The following is a 17,190-nucleotide window of genomic DNA, read 5'->3' on the forward strand; positions in this document are numbered from 1 at the left end:
GATTCTCGAGACACAAAAGCAGCCAGATTATGGCCATCTCATGACCCTGGAAGACAGAAGCTCAGCTCCACACAAAGAAAGCCATCCAGGCAGACCCCGGGGAAAGAGAAAGGGCTCCCTCAAAACTAGGAGCCCCCTTCTGCTCACGATTCCCCACCAGAACAGGGGCTCCAAGGGCCCTGAGAAAAGCAGGCCAAAGGGCCACAGACTGGCTTCCTTCAAATAACTCAGGTTAGAATGCCTATTCCAAGCCTGCGCGCTGGGTTGCCCCACAGAACTCTTTTTTTTTTTTTAATTTAATTTTTTTTTTTTTTTTTTTTAGTCTTTTTAGGGCAGCACCTGTGGCATATGGAAGTTCCCAGGCTAGGGGTTGCATCAGAGATACAGCTGCCAGCCCGCACCACAGCCACAGCAATTCGGGATCCAAGCCACATCTGTGACCTACACCACAGCTCACGGCAATGCCAGATCCTTAACCCACTGAACGACGCCAGGCATCAAACCTGCGTCCTCATGGATGCCAGTCGGATTCGTTTCTGCTGAGCCAGGATGGGAACTCCTGAAATGTAACCTTTTATTGATTTATAATATTAGTTTCAAGAGTACAGCATAGTGATTCAGTATTTTGTAGACTGTACTCCATTAAGTTATTACAAAATAATGATAATTCCCTATGCTGTACAATACATCCTGTTGCTTATCTGTTTTATCCACAGTAGCGTGTACTTCTGTATTTCTGAACTCCATACCCCTACCTTGCCCCTCTCCGCCTCCCTCTGATAATGACTAGTTTGTTTTCTACATCTGTGAGTCTGTTTCTGTTCTGATATGCCTTTATTTTTCAGAATCCACGTAAGTAATAGCATACAGCATTTATCTTTAGCTTATCACACTAAGCCTAATATTCTCTAGGCTCATCCATGCCACTGCAAATGACAGAAATTCATTTTTTCTTCTGTCCTTTTTAGGGCCACACCTGCGGCATATGGAAGTTCCCAGGCTAGGGGTTGAAACAGAACTGCAGCTAGCTGCAGAGTCACAGCAACTCCAGATCCAAGCCACATCTACAACCTACACCGCAGTTTGCAGCAACACTGGACCGATCCTTAATCCAGTGAGCAAGGCCAGGGATCAAACCTGCATCCTCACAGACACTATGTCGAGTTCTTAACCCACTGAGCCACAATGGGAACTCCCTCATGGTCTTTCATAGCTAAGTAACATCCCACTGTGTGTGTATATACATACATACATATTATTACTGCACTATATTATACTTTCTTGTTTTTGTTGTCTTTTAGGGCCACACTGGCGACAAATGGAGGTTCCCAGGCTAGGAGTCCAATAGGAGCTGTAGCCACCAGCCTACTGCCAGAGCCACAGCAACCTGAGCTGCATCTGCGACCTACACCACACCTCACAGCAACGCCGGATCCTTAACCCACTGAGCGAGGCCAGGGATTGAACCTGCATCCTCGTGGATGCTAACTGGGTTCATTAACCACTGAGCCACGACGGGAACTCCTATATTATAATATCATATATACTATCTTCTTTATCTCTTCATCTTTTTTGGGGTGGGGGGGAACAGGCCTGGGGCATGTGGAAGTTCCCAGGCCAGGGAACAAACCCACGCCACAGCAGGTACCCAGGGCACAGCAGTGACCACACCATATCCTTAACCCACTGAGCCATAAGAAAACTCCCTTTATCCCTTTGTCTTGATGGACACTTGAGTTGTTTCTATATCTGAGCTACCATAAACAGTGCTGCTATGAACACTGGGGTGCATGTGTCTTTTTTTTGTCTTTTTAGGGCCGAACCTGAGGCATATGAAAGTTCCCAGGCTGGGGGTCAAATTGGAGCTGCGGCTGCTGGCCTAGGCCACAGCCACGGCAACATGGCATCGGAGCCATGTCTGTGATCTACATGCACCACAGCTCATGGCAACACCAGATCCCTGACCCACTGAGCAAAGCCAGGGATCACACCCAAAACCTCATGGATACTAGTCGGATTCGTTTCCGCTGCACCGCGATGGGCACTCCGCTCGGGTCTTTTCGAGTTGTCTTTCTTTCCCAGGAGTGGAAGTGCTGGATCATCCGAGAGTTCTCTCTGCAGCTTTGGAGAAGAACCTGCATACTGTTTTCCACAGTGGCTGCACCAACTGATCCTTCCTCCAACAGGGCACAGGGCTTCCTTTTCTCCTCATCCCTGCCAACGCTCCGCATCTGGAGACTTCTGACGGGTGTGAGGAGCTATCTCGCCGTTGCTGTGATCTCGACTTCTCTGATGACGAGCCGTGTGGAGCGCCTCTCCGCGTGCCTGTCAGCCACCTATACGTCTTCTCCAGGACAATGTCTATTCTGGTTTTCGGCCCATTTTTTTGATTGAGGTTTTTTGGGGTTTTTTTTTGTTTTGTTTTTTTTATTGAGTTGCAAAAGCTATTGATGTATTTTGGATTATACAGGTCTTCCATAACTACCTCCATGCCCTCTTCCTAGAGATGGTAAGCAGAGAAAGGAGCACAACGTGGAGGGTGCCACCCGACAGGCTTATCAATGCAAACTCACGCCTTCTCACTTGACCTAATCATGGCTGGCATCACCGGGCACTCACCATGTCGCAGGCGCCGTCCGGAAGGCTCCATACATGTGAACAAATTTAAATCTCCAGCATAACCCTCTATTTTTATCACCCCCATGTATAAGGGGGAACTAAGTGACAAAGAATAACCCAGCTAGTTGGAGGGCAGCCAGAAGGCAAACTCAGCGTGTCTGACTCTGCAAGGCAGGTGTTTTTTAAACCCCCTGCCACCCTGCATCTCAAGTGGAGAGGAGAGGTGGACCGTGGTGGCTGAAGGCCTGGAAAGAGAAGCAGCCTACGCTCTAGCAGACAAGACCATCGACAAGCAAATAAATAAGGAATACAAGGTCGGAGAGAGATTTTGAAGAGCCCTCTAGAACGCCCCAAACATTCGATTATCTTGTGGCCATGGTCCCACAAGTATATACATGTGTCAAAGTTCACCAAGCTGAACACTGAGGATAAGATTTGAAATGTATCAGAAAATGATAAACGAATGGCAGATGGCAGGAGCCACTTTCTCGCTGTGGGAGGGCGAAATTACAGATAAACAAGGGGCGAAGGCTGGGGTGATCCTCGTGGTAATGGATCAGAACTGGAGACAAGGGCACGAACTCAATGTAACAGATACAAACAGAAATATTTATAGATATGAGTATATATGTGGGTTACTATACATATGTGTCCTGCTCTGTCAGCTAAGAGGACCAAGAAGTAAAGACACCCCAGTAGCAATGAGCACACCCAGCACCCAGACCTTGGTTTCTAAGGCCAGTCTCCAAGAACAACCAGGGACCTTGGGGAAATGGCTAATTCCAGGGCTGTGGCAGAAAGTACACAAAATAAGCCTAAAGCATCTTGCAGTGGCAAAAAGTAAGAAAGCGTTCAATCAATCAGGAGGTCTCATCGTGCGCAGCAGAAACAAATCTGACTAGGAACCAAGAGGTTGCGGGTTCGATCCCTGGCCTCGCTCAGTGAGTTGAGGATCCAGCGTTGCCGTGAGCTGTAGTGTAGGTCAGAGACACGGCTCGGATCTGGCGTGGCTGTGGCTCTGACGTAGGTCAGCAGCTACAGCTCCGATTGGACCCCTAGCCTGGGAACCTCCAAATGCTGTAGGTGTGGCCCTAATAAGACAAAAGACAAAAAAAAAAAAAAGCGTTCAATAAATCAATCCCACAATGATGTCAAAGGGACACCAGAACCAAATGAAAGTGCTCTCAGTGGCCACAGTTAGAACAACTTGAACGACAAAATAAAAAAGCAGTGCTGAACTGTAACTCAAAGTATAAAAGAGCTGAGGAGTTCCCTGGTGGCTCAGTGGGTTAAGGATCCAGTGTTGTCAATGCTGTGGTTCTCACAGCTATGGTAAGGGGTTTTTTGGTTTGTTGTTGTTTTTCTTTTTAGGGTCACACATGCAGCATATGGAAGTTCCCAGGCTAGGGGTCCAATTGGAGCTGCAGCCACCAGCTCTCACCACCACCACAGTATGCAGGATCTGAGCCGCATCTGCAACCTACACCACAGCTCACGGCAATGCCAGATCCTTAACCCACTGAACAAGGCCAGGGATCGAACCCACATCCACATGGATACTACTCAGGTTCATTAGCGCTGAGCCATAATGGGAACATTTACGGTGAGGGTTTGATCCCTGGTCCATGAACTTTTGTATGCTGAGGGCACTGCCAAAATATATATCAAAAACAGTGGGGGGTGGGGGGATGTGCTTGGGTTGTGGGATGGAAATCCTATGAAATCGGATTGTGATGGTCACTATACAACTACAAATGTGATAAATTCATTGAGTAATAAAAATAAAGTACTTAAAAACTTTTAAAAATTAAAAACAAAAATTGAGTCCCTGCTAACATAAATAAATGGCTGAACAGGGCTGTGGGATGGAAATCCTGTGAAATCAGATTGTTAGGATCATGATACAACTACAGATGTGATAAATTCATTTGAGCAATAAAAAAATAGAAAATAAATAAATAAATAAATGGCTGAACAAATAAATGGGAGAAACAAGACAAAGAGCCCTACAGAAGAACACGAATGATTCCCGTAGACACCCCGGGGAGGTGGAGGGTCTCAGGAGGGGGAGCGCGGCCCGTCACTGCGGAAGGGTGCACGGGGCAACGGGACTTCATTCCAAAGAGGAAGGGACGAGACCTGACAAACACGCCCTCAGCCAAGGGATCGAGGCCAGCGTCACCAGTGACAAGTGCTGTTCGTGTACCCTCGACAGGGGATGAAAACGGCACTTTGCTCAGAGGTCTTCCTCCCCAGGACCCCGATTCCACTCTCCGCCAGTCCCGTCACGAGAAACACACCAGACTAACCCCCGCTGAGGGGCATCCTACCAAAGACCTGGCCGGTTCTCTTCCAAATTATCGAAGTCATCAAAAACAAGGAAAGCCTAGGAACTATCACAGACAAGAGGACCGTAAGGAGACGTGACAGCTAAATGTTAGGTGGGATCCTGGATGCGGCGGGTCCTGGGAACAAAAAAGGGATCCTTGTGGAAAACCAAGGAGATTGGAACAAAACAAACGAGTTGGTGATAACACGCCAACACCGGTTCATTCATTCATGAGATGGACCCCGCCAACGTATGGCGCTGATAATGGGAAAAGCTGTGGTGGGGTGATGGATGTGGGTGTGTGGTGTACGTACCTGACAGGGGCCGGGAGGGGTGGGGTGACAGGGAACCCTACTCCATCTGCACAACCTATCCGGGAATCTAAAACTGCTCTCCAATCAGGAGTTTATTTTTCAACACAGAACAGAAAATGACGGAAGGGCTCCGGCGGGCTGGGTGGCCACCGAAGGCCTCTCTGGGGAGCTGACGTCCGAGATGAAGCCAGGCGATGAGAAGCAGGCAGCAGGACCCAGAGCAGCGTGTTCCCAGCAAAGGGCCCCCAGGAGAGAACAGACAGGAGGGAGGCCGGGGGAGCTCAAGTGGGGCCGGGTGCACAGAACATCACAAGGTAAACACAAGTCAAGGAAGCTGAACAGGTCAGGCCAGCAGGTAGGTCACAGTGACTTCAGCCTGGAGCCTGGGGTGCTGCTGGAAGGCCAGTGGAGGGACTCAGCGAGATGAGATAGATCCGATCTGTTATTCCAAAGTCACCCGTCGCAGGGAGGATGGGGGTGGGGCAGGTGAGACAGAAGGTCAACGATGACCCCACAGAGGTCACAGCTCAGGAGGCCCAGACGCAGGATGAGGAGCGAGGAGCATCCAGGGCTCTGAGAGAAGGTGAGAAGCAGTGCTCGCACTCAAGGGGAAGAGAAGGGGGGCCTCCCTACACCGGGCAGGGCCTGAGCCGACCAGGCCTCCTGCTGATGGTCCCCAATTTTGACCCTTTGGTTGAAGGCCACAAGGCCTAGTGCTCAGGAAGGAAGCAGCTCCTCGGAGGCAGAGCCTGGGTTCTGCTCAACCCCACCCCGCACGCACCAGCTGGGAGACTTACCACGTGCGCCTCGGTTTCCTCATCCGCAAAATGGGAGCAACCCCTCCCTCCTCTCCCCAGGTAAGAAAAGGCTCCTGGACCCTAGAAGCACAGCCTTCACAAAGGCCACCAGCTAGGAGTATTTTCACAAGAGAAGCCCCAGGTAGAAGAAATCTTAGAATATAATTCGACACCCATTTCACAGGGGTGTTGGATAAGAAAACAGGGGCAGAGGAGTTCCCGTCGTGGCGCAGCGGAAATGGATCTGACTAGGAACCATGAGGTTGTGGGTTTGATCCCTGGCCTTGCTCAGTGGGTTAAGGATCCGGTGCAGGTCGGCAGCTACAGCTCCCATTCGACCCCTAGCTTGGGAACCTCCATATGCCACTGGCGCAGCCCTAAAAAAAGACAAAAACGAAAGAAATGAAAACAGGGACAGAGACAGAAAGTGTCCAGCTGAGAGGCAGAGCCAGGACAAGGCACTCCGGCTCCCAGGTCCCATTCTCTGGGCTTCCTCTCCACAACAGGGGGGGGCTGGGACGTGCTTTCCCATCAGCAACTATCTCCAAATCTCTCTTCTAGAAGGTTCTTTCCTTGTGCAGATCCCACCCACCCACCCCAGCATGCCTCACCATTAGAGGTACTGCTAGCCCCCTCAGGCACGGACCACCCACCCGGGCAGCCTAGCCTGCCCACCTGAGGGGCCTCCCCTCCTTCCTGAACCAGGCCTATCCCCCATCTGGCAGGCCAAGCCCCAACAACAGACACCCCCCGCCCCCTTCCAGGTCACAGCTGCCACCATGTAACCCTCATCTTTGCCCAGAACGACATGCTGTCCTAAAAAAATCCTCAAAAAGCTCTGCTGTACCGGATGCTTTTCCAGAGCTGCTTTCTGTGAAGCTTTTAAGCTACCTGGGAGAGTCTGTCCTCGCCCTCTGCCCAGCCCTTCCCACCTCCCCCAGCACCCACAGCACAGGGCCTCAGGCGCAGAGCAGGTACTCAGTGACTTGCCAAAGGAATAACAACAACAGCGTACAACCATCAGTTGAGGAATGAGCAGTTTCATCAACCAAAGACGTGAAAAAGGCTCCAGCAGCTCCCTTCTAAAAGCACCTGAAGGCAAACGGGAGGAACTGCTTCCTTTTGAGATGCCTCATACAATCTCACACAGACCCAACCAAAAGTACCAATCCCTCCATCAGCAGACTTTTGAGCAGGATTCGGAAAGGAAACACACACACCGAGTGGACTCTAATTTGCAAAAAACTTTGTGCTCCGTGCAAACACTGGTCCCCGCATTCCAGGGTGTCCTCCCATTTCCCTTGGTGCTCTAAGCAGAACCACTATTTCCCAAAGAAGCAGGTCCACTTCCTTCCGCCTCTGCCATTCCAGAGAAGCCTCTGATGAACATCAGACACCTGGCAGTGGCTAGAGATTCTAGCTGCTTCTAGAACCTACTTTACGTAAATGGACTCCCGAAAGTCACCCGGCAGAGAGGGAGCAGGCTGCCCTCAATCACGACACATGCGTGAAATTTACTGTCGGCAAGATTCCCAACAGGTCAGGACACCTACGCAAGGGCAAGCAAATCCAAAGGAGAGGTCTCTATAAATGAGAAGCATCCATCAAAGAGGCCACCTCTCAACATCAGAGGAGTGTCGCACCCTCGGCGGGTTCAGCCACACTTCCCTGCACTAGGACAACGAGAGAGAGACACTGCAATGGCCTCCTCTGCCCTGGAATAGGTAACACAAGATTTTTACTCACCTTTGGAGCGAGTAGAGATATCCATGCCCTCTCCCACTTCCTGTTCTGCTTTTATTTCCTCTTCAGCCAAGCTGAAACAGAGCAGATTGTGTTCATGTTTAGGGAGGCAGAGACCTTGCCCCATGAGGGGCAGTGTTTCAGACGTTCTAACAACAAACCCACCTTTTAAAGACAATCCCCCATCCTTATGCGAGGGGGGAGGGGGGGGCCACGACCCACACCTGATTTCAAACAAAGTGTCAAGATTCCGTAGGTGTTTTTCTAAACATTAGGAGGCTCTTTCTTTAACATCAAATTACTATTCCAGTTGTCATGCTACTGGGGGATACAAAAAAGCTGTTTTTTTTTTTCTTTTTTGGTACACACTGTTACAACCTACCCCCGCAGACCAATGAAAACCCAGCATTCAAGTAAAATGAGTTTCTGGTTCACACAGGGGTTCAGGTTGGAGGTAGTTTTCGGGGTGCCTAGAGTCCTGCTCTCTGAATTCTACAAGGCAAAGAGACCTCCCAACGAAATCTTCCCATTGCTCCACGAGGCAGAAACATGACACAATATAGAGGTTCAGTGACAAAGTAGAAAAGTATGTCCCGACCAGAAGCAAAAGGCCTCGTCACCAAACGTTCAAGGCAGCCGCACTTAGCTGAGGAATCCGGACTGGGGTCTCCACACCCCCAACCCCCAGACGCTGCTTCTCTGCAGCAGGCAGGGCTTAGAGAAAGCATTCAGCACTCTTTTGAGCTGTGACAAATTCCCCCCACCACAAAGGTGGAATGGGGAAGGATTATTTAAAAGACGGGCTGAGAGCTGGGGGGTGGGGAGGGAAGCAGAGAAAACAGGCACCAGAATCTTCTCTCCCTCTAGCCCCTGGAACTCCCCGCTGAACTGAGTGCGGGCCATTTCATATCTTCCCCACAGACCCAGCAGACACACACACACACACACACACCTCTCGCGCCCAGCCAGCCAAGTTCTGCTTTTCTAAGCGCCAATGGCTTAGGTGCAGGAACTTTCCAAGCATTCGCCTGACAGTGGAGTGATAAGAATCTGAGCCATCCCTCTAGATGCAATTTCATCGGACTGTGGTTGAACCAGAAGAAATGGGGGCATCTCCAATGGAGATGGCTGCAATTGTCCATCGGGAAGATTCAAAACACCAGGACAGAGGGGAGGCTGGCGGAGAAAGGAAGAATCAGAATGTCCCTTCTGCGTTTCAGGGTCTGGGGCTGTGATGAGACAAAAGACAAGTCTGAAAATGAAAAGGCCTGGACCTTTCTGGTCAGATGGAGGTGTGCTGAGGAGAGAGTTCCAAGTTTGATGCCGGAACAAAATAGGAAGAGAGGCTCGCTCAGAATTCAGTGAGCAGAGCTTGGAGGCCTGAAACTCACCGAGGGCCAGTGGAGAGAGAGAGGCAGTTTGTTTTGCAATCAGAATATTCACACACGTAGCTCTCTGATACTGAACCCAGATGACAATTTTGTCCACACTGCACCCATAAAGCAAGCCTGGGACACAAATCACCAAAGAAACAACTGACATGCTGTCACAAATGGTTTGCATCAGAAGAAAGCCCCTCTGAAACCTAAGCACTTGTCGCTAACACGTGATAATGTAACGGTGATTTGGGGCAGGTGATTTTAGCACCAAGACTTTTTCCTCCAACTTAAGAAGCAACCCTTCTCAACTCAGAAACACCCTCCGCCTGCAACACACACAGGCTGTCCAAATGGATGCTGCTGCTGAAGGTTTCTGGCTTGAGGTGACTGGAAATCCATCTGAACAGAAAGTCCCATGCAGCCCCCTCAGAGAGCGCGAGATGGTCAGCTTCAAAAGATTAAACAGCCACCTCGATCCTTCTAGCAACTAGATTGGCCTCCCTCTCTCTCTGAAGTCTGTGAAATCCTAAACTTCTTGAAACCGATCCCATATTTTGAGTGATGGAGAAAACGCTAATCTGGGATCCTACCAATATGTTCGCTGGTGAAAGAAACAATTATGCATAACAGAATCCCCAAAACCCACTTGAAGGATTTCTGCAGCGATGAAAACATTCAAAGGTGTATTAATCACCGAGGAAGGCTGTATTCAAGAGAACAATTATTTGGCTTGTAACAGCCTGGAGGAGCTGAATACTTCAGGCAGGAAAGCTGCTGGGAGGCTAAGAAAATGCAAACTAGTGATGTGGTGGCTATTTGCTGCTGAGTTTAAGATAATCAATTCTGGAGCAGGGAAGAAGGAGAAGAAAGTTAAGCTGCTTTATCTTTCCAAGTATTACAAAGTGAGCACCATCACCTGACTTTAGGAATAGCATCACCAGTTTCAGCCAAGGATCTGAAGGACAACAATTTCAGAAAAGCATCTTTTTCACAGATCTGCAAGCCATCCTTTCAAAGGGAACCCATGCAAGCACATGCATGCACACCCACCCACCCACACACACATAAGCACACACAATAACTTGTATTTGACTAAAGGAAATTGCAGTGTCTACGCATGTAAAGGGGAAAAAAAAAAAAAAAACTCATTTACAAAAGCAAAGACCAGAATGCAAAATTAGTCATTTTGAATAGCCACATCTAAAGGGACTTCCTTTTTTCTACACCACTGATCTCATTTTTTTTTTTCATTTTTAGTTTACTGTTAAGTTATTAGGGGAAGAAAAAAAAAACTGAATATGACATCAAAAGTGGTGGTAAGAAAAGATCTGTACCTGTCTGAATGCCCCCACAGAGCTTGGTCATTTTAGGTTAAGAACTGTTCATTCATTTGGGGGGGGGGGGAGTCAAAGAATAATTGTTTTCTTTTTTTAAAAAAAAGCAGCTGCGCATGGAGAAAAGACTCTGAACTCTTGTCATTAATGCATTAAAGTCTGAAAAAACACACAGCCTCTTTCCTTCCCTATCAGCTAGCTTCCAGCAACCTCGATTATTTAAATCAAAAACAATGGAACAAGCGGCCCTTGTTTCAAACTGACATTACTTTTTTTTTAGGTCTGCTGGGGAGGCTGGGGGCCCGCTGAAGGAAAAGGGTAAAAAGAGATGAAAATCCAACGACAGCCTCTCGCCCCAATAGGAAAAGACACCATCCCCTAGTTGCCTACATTGTATGTTGCCACCACCATCACCTCCTGCACTTTCTCCTAAATCACTTGCCTCTGGATTACACAAACTGATACACTTCTGGCAATTAAAGAAGAAATACCCAGCGCCTGCACAGACAGCCAAGACCATGCCATACCCAGCCCCAGGAAAGAATAAAAGCTTTCTCCCCCAATGCCTGAGCAAGAAAACCTCTGCTTACTTCTTAACCTGCATGCACTGGAAAAGAGCAATTAAAAGTTGCAGATAAACTGCACCTCCAGGATGTTTTAAGCCTTCTGATTATTAATTCCGAAGACTCGAGGCTGGTCCGTAATCCCCAGGAAACCCATCCCCTCAACACTTCCAGAAGAGAGAGAGAAAAAGAGAAAAGATCTAGTTTGGACAGGGGAAAAAAAAAAAGAAAAAAAAAAAAAAAGCCTGGATACACAATGCCCGGATATTTCTCTTCCTCAAGTGCCCCTAGCATTAGACTCTTAACCAGGAATATCTCACCCATCTAGAATATATAACCAGCATGCACAAGACTCTGGGTCTACAGCTGAGGATTCTCACACAGCGATTCAAGAATCATGCAATCATTCGGAAGGACTTTTCCTCCAGCTTTCTACTTTCATTCAAAATCCCAAACTGGTCCAGGCTGTTAGGAAATACTGAATTCCCCAAGACACATCTTCCTCTTCCAGATCACGAAAGAGTGAAAACACCGACATCAAAGACCATGCTTTCCTAAATCTGCAATTAATTTCTTTAAAAATGGGGGGAGGGGAGGGAATGGTTAGCAGCTTTATATAAGCACTCACCTAAAACAGGCAGAGTCACCGGTGGCTAAGCTATTTATGCAGGATTCTTAAAATGGCGTCTGGCAACACTGCCTCATTCCTGTATTGAAGCTAAAATGGTAGCAGTTTGTTCAATAGCTGTAGCTCTTGCTTAAGCAGCCCTGCTAGTTTCAAAGCCACCTTCCTAAATATCAGAACTAGGAAAAGCTTCAACCAAAGGACACCAACAACCCAACGTTTAGAAGCTTAAAAAAAAAAAAAAAAAGGGGGAAAAAAAAAAAAAAACCTGCAATGACAGGGGGAGTTTGTGAAGTCACAGGTTCCTAAGGAAAAAAAAACCCTTCCCTTTCAGATCCTGAGCCTTCCACGCCAGGCTCTAAAATGAGGCCCCCTTGCCCTCGAATGAGGTGGGTGGGAGGTTAGGAACTAGGCAGCCCCGTGGCACACAGGGCAGACAGACAGGTGTCTGTGCACACAACAAAAATGTGAAAGGGGAGCAGGCTGGGGAGGGGGCAGAAGCCCATTTCCCCTTCTTGGGGGATTAGAAACCAGCTTTGCAGCCCTCCCCCAGAGGAGCCAGGTCACATGAAAAGTGCTTCCTGGGCAGCAGGCATCTGAAAAGCCAAGCTGCAGGGCTGCACCCCAGTCTGAGGCCAAAGTAAAATAAAAAGGCTGTTTAATAAGCCTGAGAACCGCCACCAAATACCCAGCCAGTCCGAAGACAGCTAACATCAAGGAAAGACAATCCGAGTCTGCAGAGGAGAAAACAACAGGAAAACATTCCCTTAGCCCAGGCGCAGGATACTCACAAATTAGATTTGTGTCCACCCCCACCAGAGCCCTCGAAATTAACAATGGGTTTTGCAAAACCTGCTTTCCCAGGCCGAACCAATAGCCTCATGGTGGATAATGTAATTGACTGTTACAGGTCTGAGCATGGCCTCAGAGCCCTCCTGGAGCTGCGTGCGGGGAGTTTTCAAGGTGACTGTTTCTGAGCTTCAGGAGAGAAAGGAGGGCAGAGTGCCCACGGCTGTGCCAGGGCGAGGACGGGCGGCTGGCTCCCGGCCGGCCGGTAGGTAGGTGATCTGGACGAGGAGGGCCAGCCTGGCAGCGTAGCTGGCTGCAGGGCTGACATGGCTCCTGCCTGCTTGTTTATCAGCAAGCCGCGTGGGGCGGAGGGGGAAGGGCCGCCAGAGCCTTAGCAACCTGAAGCCAGGGGTGAATCCTGGCTGGGTTCTGCCTTTGAGAGCAGGGAAGGGCTTCTCCCCCGCCCCCCACCCCCTCTCCTAACTCTCTGCTGTGGGCTGGTGAAGGCCCTTTGGCAAGTATCTTTCTTTCCAGGGTCAAACCAGAGGCAAAGCCAGATCTGGGGCTCCCCAGCTGACAAATGCTTGTGGCCTCTGCCACAGGAGAGCACAGGGGGAAAGAGACACAAGAAGCAGAGACCACACGTTTGAAGTGGCTGGACTTTTTTAAAAACCTACCTTTGCCTGCGGGGTTTTCTGGGCTCCCGTCACCCTGCTTTTGAAAGGGGGACTCATTTTCCCCCTTCTCCTATTTAAGACCTGAAGCCATTTGCCCACTGTTCTCCAGGGGAAAGGAAAGGGGGCATGTTTAGTCGAAAAGAAAAGGGGTAACAAGAAAGAAAGAAGAAGGAAAAAAAAGCTATTGTTTTCATCCCTCCTTTATAATCCAAGAGGCCCCATTGTTTCTTTCTTTCGGACTCCAATCTTTGAGCTGTTAATTATAAAAGTACCTGGACTCAGCTCCCACAGGCTAACCATCGTTCATGCACAGCAATTAGAAAAACTCCGCAGAAAAGTTTACTGAGTGATTATATATAATTAATTCCTAGTTACAGACGGAACACTGACCATTTTCTGGAGCTAATAAAAGCAGCTACTCCCCCTCCCCCACGTGAATGCCACTTAATTTCCCAAAGCAGAAAGTGAATCCATCCTGGAGGGTCGTGAAGGGGGGGTGGGGGGGAGGAATCAAAAGCTCCAGTGTGTCTGTGTTTGTTCCTTGCATCCTCTTTGGAGACTGAGGAGGCAGAAGGAAAAAGAAAAACAGCCCAAGAGTCTGTTCCTCCCTCTGCAATTTACAAACGTGATATCTACCTTGAAGTTAAAAAGAAGGGGGGGAGGGGAAATGCCCTAAGGCATGAAATGTAGGCGAGGACTCAGCTCCACAGATCTGCTTTTCCTAAAAGGAACCAAGACGGTAGAAAATTCCAGAAGGCCCACTCTTAGTCTGGCCACAGCCATTGTCAATCTGTAACCTTTCCTTCAAGTCTATTGGTTCAAAAGCTGGAAAGAGGAAGCCCATTGGGCTGCACTGTGAGCCAGCACTGCTGTCCCTACCTAGTCCTGCTGCAATGCAGACATTTGGTGTTGGCCCTTCCACCCCCACCCTCCCAGTGAAACTGGAAAATAAGGCTACTTTGAAAGCAATTAACTTTTTACAGACTCATGTTTGCTGGTGGCCACAGTACCAGAGGCAAGTGGCTGACCTGGTCCAGGGCTCGGAACTGGCTGGGGCTGCATCCTTGAAAACAGACCTTGGCTTTGCAAACCTGGGGGAGCCATTTTAACACGAGCTACTGGAGGACAGACGCCTGGCCCTTAGCCCAACAAATACACCATTATGCAAACACTGAAGCCACCAAAATCCAAGAGTCTTGTGATGAGACATTGCTCCTGAGGGGGCCTCAAGAACCTCAAGGTGCAATTTCCATTTACCTCCAGGAGATAAGAACAAAGAAAATAGCCAAGTGTCTGAACTTTCCTGTGTGGGGAAGCAGCACACAAGCAGTTCAGGGTTAAGTATGTAACATCAAGAACGGCCTGGACTTTTCCTCTAAGAGCTGGCGTGTCTTAACACCGACTCCTCTCACCTTAGAACTGGGTACATCTCTCCTTATTAAATGAGCCTTTTTCCACTTGGTCCTACAAGGTGGGTTGCTGGACAGCACTTTAAAAGAAGGAAGATGATGGATTCCATAAAGTTGGCAAAACAGAGCAACGGAATATATTTCCAGCACTGAACAGTCCTGCTGGATTGGTCTCCAGGCTGGAAATTTAAGGAGTGAACTTCTAGGGAAATTCTGAGGCGAACGCTCAACAAGAGTCTCTTTTTTTTTTTTTTTTTTTCCCACTCTCCAGCATTAAGAGATCAGGGGAAATGTTAAAAAAAAAAAAAAAGTGAGAAATAAATCAGAAGTAAAGGGGAGCGTGCATACAGATGTGTGTGGGGGTCAGGCGTGGAAAAAGGCCGGGTCTGTTGTGTACTGAGTCCCCAGGCGGACCAAGTCTGGTGGTGGGTGGGATTTGACAGACATGTACACCTCCTAACACATAAGTACTGACACCCCCACACACACGCACACCCCCCCAGCTCCTCCCTCCCCTCCCCCCCCATGTTCAAGGCTCTGAGACGCTTAAGAACAAGCACTTGCTTACATTTCACAAGCAGTTCACCTACCCAGAGTTTTCTAGCTAATATCCAAACAAACCCCATTCAAGGTCTCCAGTCAAGTCACAATGAACTGAACATTTGTTCCCTGGCTGAGCGTAAACAGGAAGTCTAATCTTCAATCCTAGCTGCAGGTTATTAGGAAAAAAAACAGTGGATTCAAACAGTCCCCTAGAATCAAGACCCTATTCCAAAAGCCCTGCCTGGGTTCCTGCTCATCAAAAGCCCCCAACGGCTGCAGCCAAGACCCCCCTGTTACAAACAGACCCCAAAGGTTCGCCACACTCTATACATGGTCACAGAGGCAATGGATTGCTTTACTTACCCAACAAATGGTCAAGCAACCGTCTCATTTTTCCACAGTTAAGAAGAGAGAACAGGCTGGCAGATTTGGGACTTGATCAAAAAGGAAATTTTTTCAAACAGTTACACGGGATTATTAAAAACACACACACACACAACACCACCACCACCACCACCACCACAACCCAACCACTGAATATGGAATGCTATCATGAGCCACAGACAGGATTTTTTTTTTATTTCCTCACACAGGACAGAGGAGGATACAATGTAAAAGAGGGAAAAGAAAATGCAAACAAGGAGAAATACATGAGTTCATTGAAAACCATGCAAGAGGAGAGAAAAGCTAAGGGATTCAAAAAAAGAGTCCTCAGATTTATTGCAAGAGGATGTCCAACACCCCCCCACACACACCTCCTACACTCCCCCCGCCCCCCACTCCCCATCCCTGCTCCAAAAACTTCCTCCAAAGCCTAGAAAACACTTTCAGAAACATTTGCTGGCTGTAGGCTGGCTTGCAGAAGAACACTCTGTATCAACAGAAGTCAGGAAAAAAGGCTGAACAATGTAGTTTCAAGTGAAGCAACCCTGCAGGAAGAGAAAAGACCTTGGGGAGCCACCACCTCCCACCTAGGCCCCAGGAGCCAGGCTCTCGCCTTAGCACTGCTCTGCTCAGGGCTTGGTTCTTTCTCAAACACACGTCCACGCTGGTCAGAACTGAGTCCAGCCTTCCCAGCACCTCTTTGGAGAGGTAAACTTGCCTGCTTTTGCTCTCTGCCATGAGCTCTCCTTGGAGGGGAGCCTGCTTGCTTACCTTCCATTTTCTTCCCCCAGCAGGCATGTGACACAAGAGAAGACAATAGTGCAGGGGGGGGAGGGGGGTACTGCTCAGAGAGAGGGAGAGAGAGAGAGAAAAAGAGAGAGGAGGGAAGGGGAGGGGAAAAAAAAAAAAAAAAAGCTTTCTTTTTTGGCAATACCAGGATCTAGCTTCACACTCTTCTAGAAACACCATGTCCTGGTGGAAGAAAAGGTGTGCCAGGCCCTTGCCAGTTTGCAGAATCAAGCTCTGGCTAATGGCTACTTAGCCATGTGACCCAAGAAAGCAAAAAAATTCTCTCTAAACAGTTCCAAGTTAACCTAAGTGCTGTGGGGGTGAGTGTGGCACGGCCAGCCACAGAGAAATCACACTGCTCGCCCACAATGCGGATGTCTCAGAGGGAGGGGGAGAAAAGATGGTTAAAAAGTCGAGCTTACCTCTGTGGATGCATTGTTAACACTGTGTAATGTCAATACTTATAAAACATGGAGGACAGGCTCCTAGTTCTCACAGAAAAAGGGTTTGGCACTTCGGCTTGATGATCTGGCCGCCTAATAAAAGCTCATCCCCGATTGGCTGCCCCGGCAAATCGGAGTGTAAGGCGGCCTCGGATTGGCGGAAACACTTCCTGAGCGATTATCTTTGTGAGGCTCTGGTGAGCAAGAGCCATCCTGTGCATAGAAAAAGACAGGCTAAGCTAGGCCTTTTGCAGCAAGAAAAACTTAGGGAAGGGGCCCCCAGACGCCCTTCTCCCACACCCTGGCTAGAGTTCCCGGCACGGGCAAGCCAGTGCAGCCAGCCTGACCTGCTCCAGCAAAGCCTGAGGCCCGGAGGCCCCAAGCAAGAGCGATTTGGGGGTGAGCTGGAAGGGCTCACCCTCATCTGCCCCCACGGAAACGGCTCTCTCGCTG

At 48.9% G+C, this 17,190-nt stretch overlaps 1 protein-coding gene and 2 long non-coding RNA genes across 42 annotated transcripts in view; 2 read left to right on the top strand and 1 right to left on the bottom strand.

The window, feature by feature from the left end:
• The window catches only part of ZMYND8 (zinc finger MYND-type containing 8), a 148,190-nt gene that overhangs the window by 114,060 nt on the left and 16,940 nt on the right, over nucleotides 1-17,190 (bottom strand). For 14 of the 40 annotated variants that reach the window (XM_085004160.1, XM_085004155.1, XM_085004152.1 and 11 more), the window contains exons 1-2: nucleotides 16,717-16,766; nucleotides 7,806-7,876 (exon numbers count right to left, since the gene is read on the bottom strand). In XM_085004160.1, coding sequence (XP_084860286.1) covers nucleotides 7,806-7,876; nucleotides 16,717-16,730 — 85 coding nt within the window. In that variant the 5' untranslated portion in view covers nucleotides 16,731-16,766. Of the gene's footprint in view, nucleotides 1-7,805; nucleotides 7,877-11,105; nucleotides 11,220-11,706; nucleotides 11,756-12,494; nucleotides 12,674-15,484; nucleotides 15,556-16,276; nucleotides 16,332-16,716; nucleotides 16,767-17,190 lie in introns of those variants that run through there. The other 26 variants (XM_085004158.1, XM_085004146.1, XM_085004138.1 and 23 more) reach the window with 6 other exon arrangements.
• Nucleotides 5,480-11,321, top strand: LOC146395344 (uncharacterized). Its single transcript, XR_014832590.1, has 3 exons — nucleotides 5,480-5,845; nucleotides 5,963-6,119; nucleotides 6,824-11,321. It is a non-coding gene; the product is annotated as an uncharacterized LOC146395344 (long non-coding RNA).
• LOC146395345 (uncharacterized) lies at nucleotides 12,579-14,916 on the top strand. Its single transcript, XR_014832588.1, has 2 exons — nucleotides 12,579-12,761; nucleotides 13,027-14,916. It is a non-coding gene; the product is annotated as an uncharacterized LOC146395345 (long non-coding RNA).

Source organism: Sus scrofa, chromosome 17 (assembly GCF_054392235.1).
Source record: "Sus scrofa isolate SSC_HxYL_T2T_F1_AM1 chromosome 17, Sscrofa_HxYL_maternal_Yorkshire_Landrace_v2.0, whole genome shotgun sequence".
Classification (NCBI taxonomy): Eukaryota; Metazoa; Chordata; class Mammalia; order Artiodactyla; family Suidae; genus Sus; species Sus scrofa.